At 55.5% G+C, this 18,118-nt stretch overlaps 1 protein-coding gene across 1 annotated transcript; it reads right to left on the reverse strand.

Annotated features, from left to right (window-relative positions):
- Positions 1–1,105: 1,105 nt before the first annotated feature.
- NMUR1 (neuromedin U receptor 1) lies at positions 1,106–5,985 on the reverse strand. Its single transcript, XM_027751012.2, has 4 exons — positions 5,915–5,985; positions 5,005–5,331; positions 3,661–4,557; positions 1,106–2,418 (listed from the first exon to the last, which is right to left on the reverse strand). The coding sequence occupies exons 3-4, from the start codon at positions 4,553–4,555 to the stop codon at positions 2,015–2,017; spliced, it is 1,299 nt and encodes a 432-aa protein (XP_027606813.1). The 5' UTR covers positions 4,556–4,557; positions 5,005–5,331; positions 5,915–5,985; the 3' UTR covers positions 1,106–2,014.
- Positions 5,986–18,118: the final 12,133 nt, after the last annotated feature.

Below are 18,118 nucleotides of genomic sequence, written 5' to 3' on the forward strand. Positions count from 1 at the left end.
CACATCCACTCATGTAACAGCAACAAGAGTCTTCACATGGCTGCCAGAGTGCTGTTCCCTGCCAGGACCATCAGCAACAGCAGACAGAGAGGGATGTCAATGCCCTTGGCCACGCTGACATCCTCCAGAGAGAGGCTGCAAGCAGTCAGCAGGACTGAAGTGCACTGAAGTGCAGAGTTACTGCAGCCCAATGCCCACCCTCATTCAGCAGCACCCAACAGGACCCACAAGGGCTGAGGAAGGGCTTTGCCCATGGCAGATCCTGCTGTGGGGGTGGGAAGTGGAGGGGAGCCATCTGCACTGCCCCTGAGCCAGGGACTGAGTGAATGGGGGCAGGAGGGAGTTTGCAAGCTCCAAATCCTGCCCATTTTTATTCACTGGCCTGGCCACAGTCCCGTGTGATGTGCTCAGAAGGGGCTGGAAGCAGAGCAGCAGCTGCCAGTGCTCTGCCTGGGGCTTGCTCTTGCTGTATTTCTGCTCAGGTCCCCTCAGGGTCCACTCTGCCCAGAGTACTTCCTTGCTGAGCCAAGGAAGCCTCCACAGCTGGCCAGGGGGAATTGGGGCTGGGGAAGTAGTGCAAAGCAAGAGCTCAAGCTGCTTGGACAGTCCCTCAGCTGCCGTTTCAGATCCTCAATATTTCATCCTGTGGGAGGACCTGGTGTACACCAGGGAGTCAGCAGCATTGATCTCAGACACGAAATTGATGGGTCCTTCCACCCCAGGAGAGCATGACCAGCCAGGCCACGCTCCCTGGCATTTTCACGACATTTTATGAGCCATGTGTCTGGGGACAGACTGATGGCCACCACTCTAGAGGCAGCTGTCCCTCTGCAAAAGCCCCAGCCCCAGCTCAGCCTGAGCATCCTGGAGACCAGGAAGGGTGCATGCATCCCACTTAATGCCCTCCCTGCTGTGCCCTGAATGTGCCTGGACCCGCAGACCCACAGAGGCAGCAGAGCCCTCAGGGAGACCTGGTGAAACACCCTGGTGCCCACCACCCTGGTGCCCACCACCCTGGCACATGGCCCTCTCCAGGAGCACGGCCCAGGTTCAGTCCCATGCTGGGAGCAGCGCTAGGTCTTGGGGGACACAACGAGAGCACAAATCAAGCCAATGACCCTTTTTAATTCTCAGTGAGGCTCAATCCGTGCACAGCAGGGATGGAGAAGGGCTCCCCACATTCCCCAGGGGTTCAGGGGGCCACAGTGGGCAGAGGAAGAAGAGGGTGGCACCCATGAGATGTTAATCAGGGGGGAGCATATTCATGGGGCACAAGGACAGGCATGGAGCTGTGCCTTGGCACTACAGGCAGTCAGGGGCTCCCTTTGTCCTGTATTTTCCCCTGCAGACTCCATCTTTGGAGAGAGCAGCCATACTCCTTCCCTTGCCCTCAAAGGGCTGGGAATGCAGGGTGAGAGGAAGGAGCTGTACCATCACCCTGCAGCTGGACACCAGCTGGCCCCACCGGTGCCACAAAATCAGGGTCATGTTGGTGCCAGAGAGCCCTGAGGACATCTTGAGGGAAAAGGCACCCACAGACTGTTTTTTCCCTGCTCCATCCCATGCAAACCTCTCCCACCTCCATGGGTCTCACCCCAGATAGGAGCACCTCTCAGGGCACCCATCCAGCACTGTGCCCCAAAACAGCCCGGGGTGCCTGACACCCCCAATACCAGCCCCTGCGTGTTCACCCCACTGGGCTGGGATGTTTTTGGGAATTGCTGGCATATCTCTGACATAGAAATCAACTGTTCCCACATTACAAGGGATGCCTTGGCCAGCCCTAATGCTGAGCACAGTGGGTGCCATGCATCCAGGGCACAGCATAGCCACTGCCACCATGTCCCTGGAGCAGTGTTGTCGATACAACCAGCCTTTGCATCCCAGTCGGATGAGCCCAGAGAGTCAGGGACCCCTTCATTACTCCTGCCCCACTCCCCACCACAGAATGAGTGTCATGTGGATGCTGGTGGTGAGGAAAGCTGGTCTCAGTCCTTCTGTGTCTCCCCATTCTTCAGTAGAGGGACACTGTGTGGGTGGTGGCCTGGCCCCTTTCCATCTCCTCCAGCTCGTACTCCTCGGCATCGGAGAGGGGCAGCCCGCTGGTGCCGGGCACGGGCTCGCACTCGGTGCTGCGGGTGGTGGTGCGGGTGACGCTGGGCGAGTATTTCCGTGACCACGGCGGGCGGTGGCCGGGGCGGCACATCACCTCCTTGAACATCTCCCGGAAGCGGGTGGACATCAGGTTGTAGAGGATGGGGTTGGCAGCCGAGCTCAGGTAGAAGAAGACACCTGAGATGATGTGGACGTACTGGAACATGTGGAGCATGTTGCTGGTCCAGGTGGAGACAAAGCTCCAGACGAGGCGGTCGGTGTGGAAGGGAGCCCAGCAGATCCCGAACACCACCACCAGCACGACTGTGGGGAGATGAGGAGCCAGTGTTACTGGGAGGATGGGGTTTACCAGAGACCTCCAGTCCATGGCCAAGCACCTCCCCATTTCAGCTTTGGCCATAGCAAAGAACAACTGAAAATGCAAGACAGAGAGGAAGACAGAGAGTGGAAAGGTCCATCTAGTGCCTTTTGGACTTGTCATGGAGGGATTTGGAAGTCTGGACAAGATCTCCCTCCCACCATCTCCTGCCGGGGTTGCTCTAGGGCTTCCTGTGCCACATATCTCCATTTCTCATTGGCAGGCAGCAGCCCTACCACAGCCCTGGAGCCATGCAGCACAGCTGGGGGACTCACCTATTGGCATCCAGCCCCCAGGAACCTGCCACCTTCACCAGCAAAGTCCAAGGAGCAAGAGCTATTTGCAACCTTTCCTTGTACTCCGGTTTTGGGGTTTTTTTTATAACCCAGCTCTGCTGATGGAAAGCAAAGGGGGTAATGTACAGGTAGTCCTGGGGTCTCCTGCTCTGCCGTACCTGTGCCACGATGCACCTCTGTGGCATGCAGGGACGGGTCCCCCTTTGTCCCCCTCCCAGCCCTGGTGCCAGGGGAAGCAGAGTTACCACTTGTCTGGGATGCGGTGGGGAAGCAGCTCTGGCCCTGTTGTTGGACTGGGCTGGGCAACCTGCCGTTGCTGTGCCATCATGGGACTGGGAGCGTGCAGAAGTCAGCATGCTGGGGAGAGACAGCTACCCATGAGCATCCAGCTCCCACTGTTGGAAGGGGGCCAGAGGCTGTGGGGACTGTGCTGGGGAGGAGATCAAGAGCACAGAACAGGGGAACAGAGGATGCTCCACTTCAGCCTTGGGTCATTGCCCCAGTACAGTGACAGAGGCTGTGGGGCTGGACAGAAATGGTCCCCCTCTGGGAAATCCCATCATTGCTACCAGCATTTGAGGTCTGGGCTGGGGGAAGGGGAGCAGGTTCTCCCAGTCCAACCCAACTCCTTTCCCTTTCTCACCCAGCACTTTCCTTGAGGAGGGGAGGTCTCATGGCTGGGAAGGAGCTGTCATGAGCAATCGTCGTGCTGTACTGGAACAACCAGATCTGCCTTTACCCTGACACCCCATAAGCCAGAGCCACAGCCTTCCTCCAGGATGACCCAGCTTCAGCATTCTGGACTGTCCATGCCTCAGTTTCCCCCCAGCACCCTCACAACACAGCCTTGGGAGATACTCCCTGGCTCTGCCATCCCCAGCATTGACTCACACAGCATCTTTGTGACCTGCCTCCTCTTGACTTTCTTCTGCCCCTGACTCCTGTGGCAGTTGCGGCTACTGCTGGTCTTGGCTCCCAAGGCTTCCAGCATCTTTTCTTTCTTGAGCTGCAGGCCGATAAGAAGGTAGAGGACACTGATGGTCCCCATAGGCAGGAAGAAGAAGATGATGGTGGTGATCTGGATGATGAGGTTGTAGGTCAAGCGTGGCTTCACCAGGGTGCAGATCTCTGAATCGGGCACCTGCCCTCGGCCTGGCACATAGAGAGGCTGCAGCCCATGGAGGCTGGTGTTGGGAATGGAGCAGATGACTGACAAGACCCAGATGGTGACAATAACCTTCTTGGCGTGATTCCTGGTCACCACGTACTTGGCTTTGAGTGGGTGCACCACAGCAATGTAGCGCTCCACGCTCAGGGCTGTGACGTTGAGGATGGAGGCGAAGCAAACGGCCTCGAAGAGCAGTGTCTTGAAATAGCAGCCGCTGGCACCCAGCAGGAAGGGGTAGTTGCTCCACATGTCGTACAGCTCCAGCGGCATCCCCAGCAGCAGCACCAGCAGGTCAGACACGGCCAGGCTGAACAGGTAGTAGTTGGTGGGTGTTCTCATGAACCGGTGCCGGAGGATGACAATGCAGGTGAGTGTGTTGCCCACAGCCCCCACCAAGAAGATCAGCAGGTAGATGACACACACTGGGGCAAAGAAGCTGGACCGTCGAGGCCCCAGGTACTTATCCCGCAGCTGCTCCTCTGTCAGGTTGGCATCCTTGGGGTCAAACAAGGTCTCTGCGTGAGTCCTGTTGCTGAGATCAGGACTGATGGGCTCCACAGGAAAGTCTTGCTGGGACAGGGGGAACTCAGGACTGGAGCAGTTGACGTAAGGATTCATGGCTGCAGAGAGACAGGGAGGTTTGCGGGATGCTTTCCCAACCCCTTTGCTAACCCTGCTCCCTCTGTCCCTCTCCCCACTGGTGTCAGGGTGCTGCTGATCACCATTGCTCTGCACCCTTGTGCCCATCCTACCCCAGCCACAGCCTTTCCTTTGGCAAAAATCTCAGAGGAAAATCTCCACCTAACCTCCCTCCAGGCTTCCCAAGTGCTTCTTGCCTAATTTCCCATCTACAAGCAACCCTGGCAGCTCCCCAGCCCACCTTAGCCCCTTCACCCCATCATCAAGGAAATGTCAGCAGGGCTCTGGAAGCAGAGCAGGACACAGCCCCAAAAGCCAAACCCAAAAATCACTCGCAGCTCCAATTCTACCAGCTGTGCAGAGGGACTGGCAGGGCGACCATAAAACAGCTGAGGAAAAATTGATTTTCCAACATGAGAAGGACTTACGGCTTGTTGAGAAGCTCCAGTTGAAGGCTGAGGTCCCACCACCCCTGCGCCGGACAGGGTCAGGCTGGGGAGGGAGTGTGGGAGGGGATGGAGACTTCACTGCCTTAAGAGGCAGGCTAACGAAATCTTGCGGCTGCTCTCCCCTCGGCTCAGCTCGGAGAAGCTGCCTGCCCTTATTCACCTTCTCCCTCTTGTTCTCTGTGAGCTGAGTCTGGTGGGTGAGCCGGGGGTGTGCTGGGGGCTTCCTTTCCCACCGCTGGCTGGGCAAATCCCGGTGCCGAGACCTCTATTCCTGACAGGGGTTGGCTCCTTATCTGCAACGTAGCACTGCCGAAAAGATGCTCCTCAGAGAGAGAGAAAATAACGTTAAAGTAATAAACCCCATTGACTCCGAGAGTCCCAGGGGAGGGCGGCGCAGGCAGGCGTCTCCAGCCCCGCCAGGAGCCTTCGCAACGCCGGCATTTGTCATTTGCATGGCCTCAGTGGTGAGTAAAGCGTCGATCAGCCCCGCTGCCGCCCTGGCACTGCCGGGCACGGGGGCCTGTGCAGCACCTAGTTGTCCGGGCTCATCTCGGGGACATGCAGATGGACCCTGCGGCTTCTTGGCGTGTCCCCACTTTCAGATGTGCAACCCCTGGGTCACCTGAATCACCCTCCCGTGGAGCAGGTGGCTCCAGCCGGCTCCTGTCACACTTCGGTGCGAGGAAGTTGCTGCGCTCGCAGCATCGCCCCTTGCTCCGCGTCCGGCTCAGCTCCCTCCCCGTTCCCAGTGCCTGTCTGCTCTCCAGCCTGTCCTCCGTGCGGGCACCCCGTCCTTTGGCAGCCCCCGGCCGCAAGGAGCACTCCCGCTTTGCCGTCCCGCAGCCCCCCGCACACACTCGCACAGATACGCGCACACAGAGGTACTCACGCGTTCCTGAGCCCCACGGGCGCGTGTCGAGGATGCGTGTCCCTGCTCCACCCGCGGCTCCTCTCTCCTCCACGTGCTGCACCTGCCCGAGACCCTCCTGGAGCCGGTGGAGCCCACGGGCTCCCGCTCCCCTTGCGGTGGCGAAGGGCTGTCGGCTGCGGGGCGGGGGTTCCCCGGCCCCGGGCTCTCCAGCCCGCCCCGACCCCTCGGAGGTGGGGAGGAGGCGGCGGGTGAGTAAGAGGGGGATGGGTAAGGGGGGAGGGGGCTGCGAATCGCTCCACCGCTCCATGCGACGGCTGCGGGCACTGCCACTCCGCGGGACGGGACAGGCAGGTGCCCGTGTGCACAGGGACACTCATCGGTCTCTTCATCCTCTCTGAGGGTGGCAGGGCCCAGGTGGACCCTGTTCCCCCCGAGGATGACACCTTGAAGGGCTTTGGCATTCCGGGACCCTCCTCATTCAGCGTATCCCGGCACCATCCCACTCTGCACAGGGGCTGAACCGGAGCTGAAAGAGCCTCCGGTGGGGCTGGATTCGAGCAGGTGGTGTAGGGATCTTGGAGAGGGAGCGTGGAGAGACTTACCAGGAGAGACCTTTGCTCCCCGCTCCCACTCAGGCTGAGCCCCAGCACAGCTCACTGCACTGCTGAGCCTGGCGCCTGGGGTGCTGCACTCCCAAATCCTCCTCCTGATGTCAGAGCACACAGCAGATGGGAGCAGCACCACTCACCCCTTGATGCTTTTGCTTAAAGAAATTTCAGAGCAGGTGAGGGATGACAGAGCAAGACCATCGAAGCCCTGGTCTGGCTTGGTAGCCTTAAGCTGGCCCTACCTCTGCTCACAGCAGCAAACAGGCATCAAGCAGAGGGACCTGGCAGAGCAAACACACTGAGGGCTGGAATTGTCTGGGGCTGCCCTGAGACATGACTTTCCTCGGAAAATCATCTTTTTCCCCAGAGGAAAGGAATTGCTGAAGCCAAAGGGCTGGAGGGTAAATGAGTGTAAACAAGACATTACTCAAGGGAAGAAATCAACAAGCTGGAAATAGTGTCTGAAATGGTGAGGGAGAGGGAGAAGAGTTGCTGCCTGCTCCTATGGAAGCAATGAAGGAAATGAAACTTCATCCCCTTTGGGGAAATGGAGACACAATCAAAGAGGGGTTTATGGCACAGTGCTGGTGACAGCTGGGACAGAACACAGGGACAGCAGCCAGATGATGCTGGCAGGGACTCAGCAGGACTGGCTCGGCAGATGCCAGGACAGGTGACAGTGCCAGGAAAGTGGCACGTTGCAGGTCACAATCTCTGTGTGGCAAAGCCAGAATCAGGAGCTAATAAGGCATGAATTTCTGTCCCTGCCTCCAGACAGTGCACAGGCTGTTTTCCCTGGGGAATGCCTGAGGCAGGGGACGGATCTGCGCCAGTGCAGAGACAGGTTGTGCTGTACTGCTGAGGCACAAGGAGCCTGAACACAAGCCCACTTCAGGGATTGCAACAGGGAAAGAAACATTGCCGGAAATCTCTCTCCCTTCCATCCCTCAGCTGTCCCCTCTGTTTTCTGGCCACTGATGAGGATGGTAACACTCACCCTGATGAGCCAGCTCCCAGTGCAGTCCCAGCTGTTCCCCAAGCTCTGTGCAGTTACACAGCCATCTCCCCATCCTTGGGGCAGTTCCCTGCATGCAGCCACAATGCCTCCCACCCGTCTCGTACCTCATTCCCGCCCAAGCTTTGCTGTGGGGCAGCCCCTGGGGAGCCCCCTGAGCTCTGCACCACTGTCCTTGTCCCTGCAGGGACCCCCATGGCTCATTTGTCCTGCACTCCCAGGAGTATTAGGGACATCTGCTGGGACTGAGGTGTTTGGAGGTTTCTTGGGTTGGAGCAAAGCAATGGAGATGCTGCTGAGCTCTTGACAAACTTCAACATCTGTTTCCCTAAAGTCTCCTTTCCTAGCTGAAGACAGCAGGCACATAGTAAGGATGGTGAGTGAGGAGCAGACAGAGCTTGGTTCACTCAGAGCTGAACCATGGGTTTACCCATCCCTCCCCAGGTTGTCAGATCCTGACTTCCAGGTGGTGACAGACCTCTCTGTCCCACTTAAGACCTACAGTCCAGCTCTCCCAGCCCCAGTTTTCCTGGGACACCAGAACCACCAGACATGGGGTCCTTCTCCATCAGCCTGCTCGAGCATACCACATAACTGGGGCCTCAACAGCTGCTCCCCCTCTACCTTCTGTCACCTCTTTGAGAAGAGTTGGTAGCTCTCAGGGACTGACTGCACATCACTTCTTTCCCTTGGATCTGCGTTTCTTGCTACACCCCACCTCTGAGGCCCCACATGTCTAATGTGAGGATCCATTCAGAATGATCCATTGTCTTTTTCAATTTTCTGATAAACCAAATGACCAGGAGGTGACAACCCCTCTTCAACTTCTGCTCCCTCACTGCTTTAAAGAGGGTGAACTGCACATGGGAGCATGATCCTTCAACCTATTCCCCTTATCAAATATTTTATTATATTAACCCTGCCTGGGGAGGTAGCAAGGGGCACGACCAGCAGCACAGCAAAACCTGCTCCTCCCCATGATCTGTCAGCCACATCCCAGCCATCTCCATGGCCAGACTGTCTCTGGGTTAGGCTAAAATTGCTCCTGCTCCCTGATGTAGACCCATCCCTCCCAATGAACCAGCCAGTGTGGAGGTTGTCCCTCCTGGTAGCTGGGTCCCTCCACAAGGGGGTTAAGGCTGGCACATAGAAGTTGAGAAAGCACTGCTCTGCAGCATTTCCAGGAGAATTAAGAGGCCGAAAGTGAAGACAAACAGCAGTTTTGAAGCTTGAGAGGCACAGCCCTAATAACCAACTGCATCCACTCCCGGCTCTTTTCAAGAGTGGATCACAGTAATTGCAGGGCAGCCCAGCACAGCCTTTTAGAGCTGTCTGTGCTCTGTCCCTGCTTCTTCCCCCACTTTGCAGTTTTAATTAACAACCTCTGGTCCTGAGCACAAAAAGCCACCAAGCCACAGAGTGACACTGCATCCAGGAGGAAAACTGAGGCATGAACAGTTGCTTGTCCCCTCCGTGCCATCCTGCAGCAGGCAAGAGCCCCTGGGATGCATCCTTCTGCCACAGAAGCAAGTGGATGAGCAGCCCCTTCTCAGGATATTGCTGCAGCAAATTTTCCAGGACAGGGATAGCCAGCACAGACAGAACAGTCATGAAGATTTTGGACAAGAATGAACCCTCTCCCCCTGGAGAGCAGGCAAATCTCTTGGCCATGGGGATGTGCAAGAGGCTTCTCTCCCTGCTGGGAGCTGCCTACTCAAAGTTGCCCCTCTTGGTCACCTGGAGGTGACGTGTCTAGAGGATGCATTTCACAGAGCAGGAGGATGCTTCTTTCAGTCCTCAAGGCCAGGAAGGGCCACTCAGACTCACAGGGCACTGAACAGAGATGGATCTGGGTAATTTTGCACAAACATAGCCCGGGGCGAAGGTAGGGCATTGGGGTGGCCTTTTCAAAGCAGTCCTGATGACATTTACCCAGCAGAGCCCCCCTCCCCCCTTGTCTCTGTGGGACACCCCCCTGTAGTAATCTTTTGGCTCCCCTGAGAAATAGGCATTTCTCCTCCACTCCATCTAGGCTAAAAGGAGAAGGAATGAAGGGGAGGTTAAAAAAAAAAAAAAACAAAAAACAAAAAAACAAGGAAAGAAAGGACCATTTCAATGTCCACTGGGGTAAAAGCAATCAGCTCTCTAAGGAACAGCAAAATTGACCTCTGCTCCATGGCATGTGTCCCCCAGGTCTGCTGGGGGTACAGGAAAATCAGGCATTCTGTGAGCAGGTATTCAAGCCCCATGGCAACCATAAGTTTGCTAATCAGGGCTGGCACAGACTTGAAGTGCTTTTTCATCTGGCAGGAGCACTGGGCTCTTGCAGGTCCCCATCAGGCCAAGTTGCCTGGTGGTGCTGCCTTGGCTGTGCTCCCTGCACAGTGATGGAGTGGGATGAGGGCTGGATGCAGCCAGGGCACCCTGACAAGAAGCTGCACGGTCCCAACACTGTGTCCTCCATCCAGCGTGAGGCTGGGGACCACGTTTTTCTACTGAGGCTGAGGTGAATCACCCAAGATCAGAAAAGGATCAGATTATTTCACCCCAAGCTGTGGATGTGTCTGTCAGCCAGAGCTTGACTAATAACACACTGTGTTTTCCTGCCTCCCCCTTGCCACCTCCTTCAGCTCCTATCTGATGCTGCTCCATGGCAGCATGCAGGGTCAGTAGAGGTGGCAGAGCCAACACTGGCATTGCAACCAGCAATGGAGATGGCATTTTGTACCTGGAGAGGAGAGATGTAGATGCAAGAAGAGAGGTCTTGTGGCACTCAGCCCCCCGCTCAGGACACAGCTACCACCATGTTTTCCTTAACCTGGAAAATTCCATTTTGAGGAGAATGAGAGGCAGCCCACAGCAGGTCCCAGGGCTGCAGCAGAGTGCTCTGCCAGCCCCAGAGGCAGCAAACAAGCTGTGATGGAAATCCTTTGTTTTGGCTGAAATCTCTCCTATGACAAAGACTGTGGCACACTCAGTGGGCTGGAGGGACTCGGCACCTGGCCAGACCAGTTCTTCCCTTGCTCAGAAGCACAGCCAAGCCAGGGAACACCCAAAGTAACATTTTGCCAGCTAGAAACATCCTGGCCAACACATAACAAGCTTGGGACCACTTCATCTCCAGCAAGACAATCTCTTAAACACATTTCAATGGAGCATGGGTCCAGGGCATTTTCCCAAGCATCAAGAAGTCACTTTGTGGGCTTTATTACTTTCCAAGTCTCCTCTTTTTTTAGTTATCAAAAATATTTAACTACATGGTATAGCACAGGGATGGCTCTCTCCATTCCCCTTGGTTCAGAGCCACTTTGTACTCACAGATTGATTTAAGGTGCCCCCCAGGTCTCCCAGGATTGATTGCCAAGACTTTTTTTACCTCCCCCACAGGGCCATGGTAGATATTAATTCCCTGCCAATGCACAGCTCTCAGCACCCAATTCATAAGTCTTTAAATGGGCCTGGGAAGAGGCTTTCAGCTGGAAGGAAAAAGAGCTGCTCAAGCTCTGCAAAACCTCATTTGCAAAGAATACCAGGCGAGGAAATGACATTTCTGTGATGGGCTCCATTTGCCATGTAGTGACTCATTCTCCGAGTCAAAATCAAAACCTATAGTCATAAAAAAACCTCAATCAGCTACAACAACATTCCAACGAAACATAAGCATGGCAGCAAATAGAGATGCAGGATAGAGAAAGGGAAAGTCAACACAGGATCTGCAGCACTTGCCCTGGAAGTAATTTGTAAATGAGCATCTCTCGGGTCTGGGATGGGATAGGGCTGAGGGACAGGACCATGGCAATGGCAGGGATGAGGTCTGCTGTGAGTGCCTTGTTCTTCATGCTGACACCCCCAGACACCAATTTAATCATCACATTAATGATACTGCAATTTTCCTTATTGCTTTGTTCCTTTTCAGTATGACAGCTGGTGACTGGGGAGGGTGGGAGTATCTTGCACTGGTTGCTGGTGCCTTTACTGGTTCACTGGGAGAACAAAGAGCTGGGGGTAAGAGAGTGGCTGCTTTGGGGAGAAGGGCAGGGAGCCCTCCCCACATCTGCAGCATCCTCCCCCAGGGCATAAGAAAAGTTCAGTGGGGCAGATGGGAGAGGTGAGAAAGCTTTGGAGAGGGTCACACTAACCTGTCACCTGAAACATCACACCCACAGCATTTCAACTGAGTATGGACCCTACAATGGTAAAGTGGGGGGACCTCCTGGAAGAGCTGGGCTCAGGGCTCCCAGTGAGGCTCCTGCACCTCCCTGTCCAGCTGGCAAGCCAAGGGTGCTGCCAATCCTCCATACAGACTCTTCCACATGCCACACTCAAAGCCCTTTTCACTCTGACTGCCAGGCACCGGATAAGATGCTCTCCCTGATCCTTCCCTATATAAGAAGTACCCCACTCTGCTCCATGTCCTGGGACAGAACTTTTCTCTACACCTCACTTTCCAGGTACTGATAAACTTCAGGGCTGGACTTTTCCAGTCTTGTTCTGCATTCAAAAGAAATTCAACTTAAAAAAAAAAAAAAAAGCAGGACACATGCACAGACTTCAATTTTTTTCAATCAGAAAGTTTATGCTGCAGCTAGAGAGAATTAAAACTGAAAGCACATCATGAGCTCTCAGGGATAGCAACATGGCAACTTCAGCATCAATAAAGGTCTCCTGACCCCCAGGAAGATGAAAAAAAGCCAAAATTGTGAACAAACAGCCTGAAATACTCCTGAGAAAAGAAATCTAGCAAACTGGTGGAGCTGGCAGGGTTCATCTCTGAGCACAGGCAGCAAATGGCAGCTGAATTTGTGAGACAGCTGCCAGCAGTGCTGCTGTGCTGGAGAGCAGGGGATGCTCAGGCTCCACCAGGGAGAATGGTGGCTCCGGCCCCTTCAGAAACTTGTAGTGTTTTGCTGCCAGCAGAATTGGAGATGGATACGAGGAGAGCTCCAGTGAGCTCCCAGTTCTCTGTGTAACCTGCCTGACCATTGCTTTGGTTCCGGGAGAAGCAATCATTGCAGAGGCCAGGGAGACTGGAGCATCCAGGAGTCTGATTTCTGCTCTGGGATGGATCAGATATATCACACCAGGATGGGCAAGAAGCAGAAGTGGGAGAAATGCCATGGCCTGGGCTTTTCAGAGGACTCACTTGCACTTCCCAGGGCTGTTGGCATCACCTCACCCGCTCCAGCAGCAAACAGAGGTCACCGAGGTGGGCAGGCAGGAGTTGCCTCTGTTGATGGTCCCAAGGGTGACAGTTCACTGTGTTTCAGGCAGCTGATCATCTGAGATGAAATTGCTGCTTCCCATGGTTTGCCCATCCCATCAAAACAATCACTGCTGCAACACACCTTCAGCCCAAAGCCACAACTCCACTTCCCACCTCCACCTCCTCCTCCTCCTCCTCCTCCTCACTGCCTCTGCAGCTCTCACTAGCCCTTCTTTCACTTCATTTGCATGGGAGGGGGCACAGGGAGAAGATCCAGCCTGTGTCTACCATGACCATGAAGTGCATAGTAACTGTACCTGAGGACACTGGCAAACCCAACCTCTCAGCATGGCACAGGATGGGCTGAACAAGAAGCCATAGGGCCAAGTCACATCAGCTAATTGGGGTGTGACATGCACAGTGATGGCATAAAGCCAGAGACCAGAGATGGGGACACAGGCACTAACAGGTTAAGCAGACACATGCAGGGTGGCAGGTCCAAATGACACCCACCCTGGGGGACCACATCAAGACACCAAAGTCATCCTGCCATTAGTTGAGACCTTGGGGACACCCAGGGGATGAAAGAAGATTAGGAATGATATTTCTCTCTAAGTGGAGGGATAAAGATGAGAGACTCTTAGCCTGATTTTTACACTCAGAAAGAAACTGGAATGAGTAATTAAACATCCCACCTGCAAGGACTGAGGATAATCCCAAACCCACATTTCACAAACACAGCTGGTCCAGCCAGTCCAGTTTCCCGTTCCAGCGGGATGGTGGTTTGTGGGTGAAAGCCACCAGGCTGGCACAGTCTCACTACAGGAAAACTCCCAGTGCTGTCTGGTACAATATGCTCCCAAACCTGGGAATAGGCTCTGGGGCGGCTACACACAGCTACACACACACTCTCCCACTTCTGCCCAGGCCCCATCACAGCCCTGATGCTGCCCCCTTTTCAAACATGGAGACCCTATTAGCCTTCCTACCCTATTAGCCCTCCTCCTCTATTAGCCCCTTTATAGTCCTGGGAACCACCCACCTCTCTGCCAAGCTGGGCAGCACCTGGGTAAAGGGATGGGCTGGGTTAACCCTCCACTTGCCAGCCACCAGCCTAATGCCACCCTCACCAGCAAATCTATAGGAGAGGGTTGGGGACAGCTGTGCATCCACATGTTTCAACGATCCTGCCTCACCCCATCCCACCAATCCACTCTCCTGTGTCTCAGTTTTCCTCTCTGTCCCTGCCTGCCACAGCAGTTCTAAGGAAATTCCTGTTTTCTCCTCTCTTCCCTCCTTGAAGTGTTTCCCAGATGGGCAGGCACCTTTCCCCATCCCAGCTGTCTCACAAGGCTTGGGGCATGCACACCCTGCTTCCAGCATCTCTGGGACTGCCGGGAGGGTCTGGAGCACAAAATCAACCCATAACGGCTCCCCGACGGCCTTGATCGGGTTTCCCAGCCAGGCTTGGTGGCCTCCCAGAAGTCTCTTGGCCTCTGGTTGCTTCCATGCCCCAAAGTCCCCAGGAGCTGAACATTTTCAGCCTCTCCATCAGGAAGTCAGGATTAAATGCCAGGTCTGGCTGGGATTTCCTCTCCCCGGCTGTGCCAGACCGCTCTGGCAGCAGTGCTGCCTGGCAGCCTGGCACTGTCTGCCTGGATTTGGCCCAGATCCCATTTATTCCATGATTTTCCCTGGCCCAGAGCCTCTCTCATTCTTGCTGACACCATGGCAGCCCTAGCCTCTGATGTACCCAAAATTTCCCTCATGCAGGTGAGGGTCTGGGGCTTTCAGACCAAGCTGATGAAGACAGCAGCAGTATTTAGTGGAAAGCAGGAATTTGGAGAGGACTTTAGTGCATTAGACACATAGTCAAAACGTGGCACCTAATTCAGCCAGGACTGGTGTGAATCCCATTCCACATGGCTGCCACCAATGACAGGCTTTAAATAAACAAGCAAATGCTGGGCAAAAGGGAGGGACTTTCCTCTGATGTCACACAGCATTGCCTGCGATATTTCTTCTCTATCTCTCACTCCACCCATCTCCAGTCCCCATCTGGCAGGTTATTTCCATCCTGCTCCCTTTTCCCACCAGTAATTTGTCCAACACTACCCAAACCGGGGGGAACGACAAGGTGTGAATGAGAAAGCTTCTGGTGTGACGCCACGAGCTGCCATTCATTCCAAGAGTTCCAAGAGCACCAGGAGCATCATTTCAACCCTCCCTTTCTGGTGCTTTATGTCTGCATTAATTTATGCTATTTACATCCACCATAAAGTGACCAGAGCAGAGCTGCTGCATCCCCACTCTGGGTTTGGATGTGGTGCTGGGTGATGGTTTGAAGTGGGGGAAATTCGCTGGTCAGAGCAGGGATTTGGGACTGCCCCAAGGTGCAGGGAGCACCCTCTTTGCTGCCACAGCCGCTGTTTTCGGACACATTTGGCCTCAAATTCGCTGCACAGGGAGGTGGGCTGGAGGAGAGTTCTGGCAGTGGGGTGCAGACCCTCGGGATTGGGGCTGCGAGCCCCTGACAGACACAGACACACAGTTTTTCTCTCCCCGGGCTGTGTGGCGGCTGGAAGGCAGTTTCGTGGCATTTACAAACCGCATGGAGGGGTGACAGCTCCGTCTGGCCTCCTGGGGCTGTGGCGTGTCCGTGCACCCCGACGCCGCGATGAGGGGCGTTCGTGATCGCGATTCGTGGCATTTTGGCTCCCTCTGGTGGGAACACGTGTGAAGTCCGGCGTGTCCCAGCCACGGGCCACCACTGGGTGGCCCTGCTGGCGTAAGGCTCCCGGGCAGGACAGGCATTCGCCCGCACCCCTCGTGGTAGGCTGGAGGGGTAGGGGTCGCGTTGTATGCACTCACTGCAGCCCCCAGGGACCCCCTTGGCTGGGCACGGTGAAGGGGGCACCCTGGGGACATGCTGACATTGCGAACCCCTGGGGAAAGGGAGACCTGGAGCAGGTCTGGGTTTGTCCATGGGGAAGAGTTTGCTGGAAAATGGGGAAGAAGGAATATGAAATGAGGGGAAAAGGGGGGTCAAATAGGGGGAGAAAGTTCTCATGTGGCAGAGATACTCTCTTGGGACTTGGGGGGCAGAGCACATCCCCCCCAGTCCCATCACATCTTTCCATGTCTGGCCACTTGTGGTCATTTATCGCCTCCCTTTCCATTGCCAAGAGAACTTGGGGGGTTCCTCACCAGATCAGGAGGTGCTTCACCCCTTAATGTAGTCACAGTTTAGGGGTGGCCAGAGCAGCCCAGGTACAGCAGTAGGGGTGATGGGGTGCAGAAGGAAGGGGCACAGCACTGGTGGCTGAGGGGAAGATGCAGGCAGAGGGCAAGATTTTGGGAGACTTGGAGTGGTGGGAGTGGGACATAAACCCCCCTGGTGTTCAGGACAGCCCAGGAAAGCAGCACTGCCAAGCTCAGTCCCTCCACCAAGGAAAGGGACAAGGGGTTTGTGAAAGTGTCGTGTGTCCACACGATGGCACCAGACCTGGAGCGGTGTCCCCAGCCGCAGTGGCATGGCAGGACCCAGTCTCCGAGCCTTAGAGTTGTGTGATCCTGCATCTGGGAGCAATGATGGCTTTCTTGGCAGTGCTCCACTCGAGGCTAAGAGCTGTGCAGCAGCTCTCTGCGAGCAGCTACTCTCAACAACCCTCCAGTTTTGGATGCTCCTGCTTTTGCCCCGGGTGTAAAACAGAAGGGTGGTGTCTAAAACGTGATTCTTGTTTCTCTGCTTCATCCCCTGGTCTCATATTCTGTCACCTCTCTACAAGCTTCACCTGGCTCAGGTGAGCACAGAGCCACCATGCCTGGCACATGCTCCCTGCAGCAGGGGCAGAGCCTCCCACCTCCCCACCCTCCAGACAAACCACAGCCCCCTTCCCTGGGAAGGAGGGAGGCAGTGGGTGGAGGAGGGGGATGCAGGGGAGCGGAGGCCAGAGGGACAGATCTTGTCCTTGAGCAGCTGGCAGGGCATCTGGGGGCTGCTCAATGGAGACTGGGTTCCTTGCTTGGGATCTGGCAGATGAGGGTTTTGACTGTCCTGTCCTACAATAGTTGGGGTGAGGAGCAGGAGACAGGCTGGAGACACCACAGAGGGCTTGGAAGCCTAATGACTGCAATAATGGCAAGCCTACAAATTACCTGGATTAAACCACAGGCTATGTGAGAGTCCCAGCAGATCCTGCACAGGCTCAGCACCAGCAGGATTAGTCCCCAAGCTTGTCAGTGGGCAGCCAGGCTCTTCTCCATCCCCAGCGCAGCCTTGTGCTCTGGGCTGGCTGCTGCAGGCCAGGATTCCCTTGGAGACTCCGCTGAACTCTTCCCAAGGAATACAGGATATCCTTCCTCTCCTTTCATTGCAGCCAGATTTTCCCCTGAGCCTCCTCCCAAAAGGCAACATGCATTAGTAGAGCATGAGGCCTCCAGAGGGGACTCTGGGGAGCCCAGGGTTTGTTCAGTGTCCCTCTGATGGAGCTCCCCCTTTGCCCACGTGCTTCAGCGTGGTCGAGGCTTTCCACTGCCCTCAGCTTGACCTGCTGTAAAGTTTGCACAGGCCTAGTGAGGAGCTTTCCTTGTTTGTCTCTGCAGTGGGCCCAGGGGTCCAACAGAGCAGCAATGCACAGGGTGCTCCCTGTGCCATTGGGACCAGCATGTGTCCCAGATGGAGCTGTAAGCCCCCTCCACCCCCTGTTCCATCCCCCAGCCATAGCTCCAGCCAGACCCCTCATCTCCATAACTTCAGCAGAAAACCTTTCCCTGCTGTCTCCCCAGCTGCCCATTTCCCTGGGGAGTCACCCAGGCTCCCTGTCCCCATGTCCTCCCTTCCTTGCTCCAGAGTCCTGCAGCTCCCCAGCCCCAGCAAGCTCAGCAGCTGTTTAAGCAGCAGCGAGCCAAGATCCCATCACAGCAAACAGTGTCTCGGTGCAGCCTCACGCTCCTCCGTCTGCCCATCTCCATCTGCCAGCTCTTGTCCTACATCTTGACTGGCAGCGCCATGCGAGCAGCATCTGCCCCTTCCCTGTCCCTCTGTCCTCTCTGTCCCTCCTGAGCAGGATGGACATTTGGCTCAAAGGTTATTTCCACAAGGCTTGGGAAATAACACGGAGGCTGAGGGCTCACCGGAGCAAAGGAAGACGCTGCAGGACACCCAGTTTGGCCAAGCCCAAGGTTTCAAGACGAGGTGCTTAGCTATTAACCCCAGGAAACCCCTTTCCCACTCAGCATCCTTAGAAGGGCTCAAGCCACATATCCCGGCTTTCCCTGTCTCCCTCTATCCAACCAAGCTGGCTGCTGCCTGCCTGGCACAGCTCTAAGTAGCTTTGGCTAAATCTCCGTCCAGAGGAAGCTGCTAATCCCTGTGGCTTCATGGCCAGAGGGAT

This window comes from Pipra filicauda, unplaced genomic scaffold, assembly GCF_003945595.2.
Source record: "Pipra filicauda isolate LSUMZ 115617 unplaced genomic scaffold, ASM394559v2 scaffold98_size3848907_pilon, whole genome shotgun sequence".
In the NCBI taxonomy this organism is placed as follows: domain Eukaryota; kingdom Metazoa; phylum Chordata; class Aves; order Passeriformes; family Pipridae; genus Pipra; species Pipra filicauda.

Bases quoted from the DNA above. Each gene is read 5' to 3' on its own strand.
- NMUR1 (XM_027751012.2), bottom strand. From the start codon at position 4,555: ATGAATCCTTACGTCAACTGCTCCAGTCCTGAGTTCCCCCTGTCCCAG. The intron at 2,419-3,660 runs GTGAGTCAATGC...ATCTCCCCACAG, and splicing joins GCAGGTCACAAAGATGCTGT to TCGTGCTGGTGGTGGTGTTC.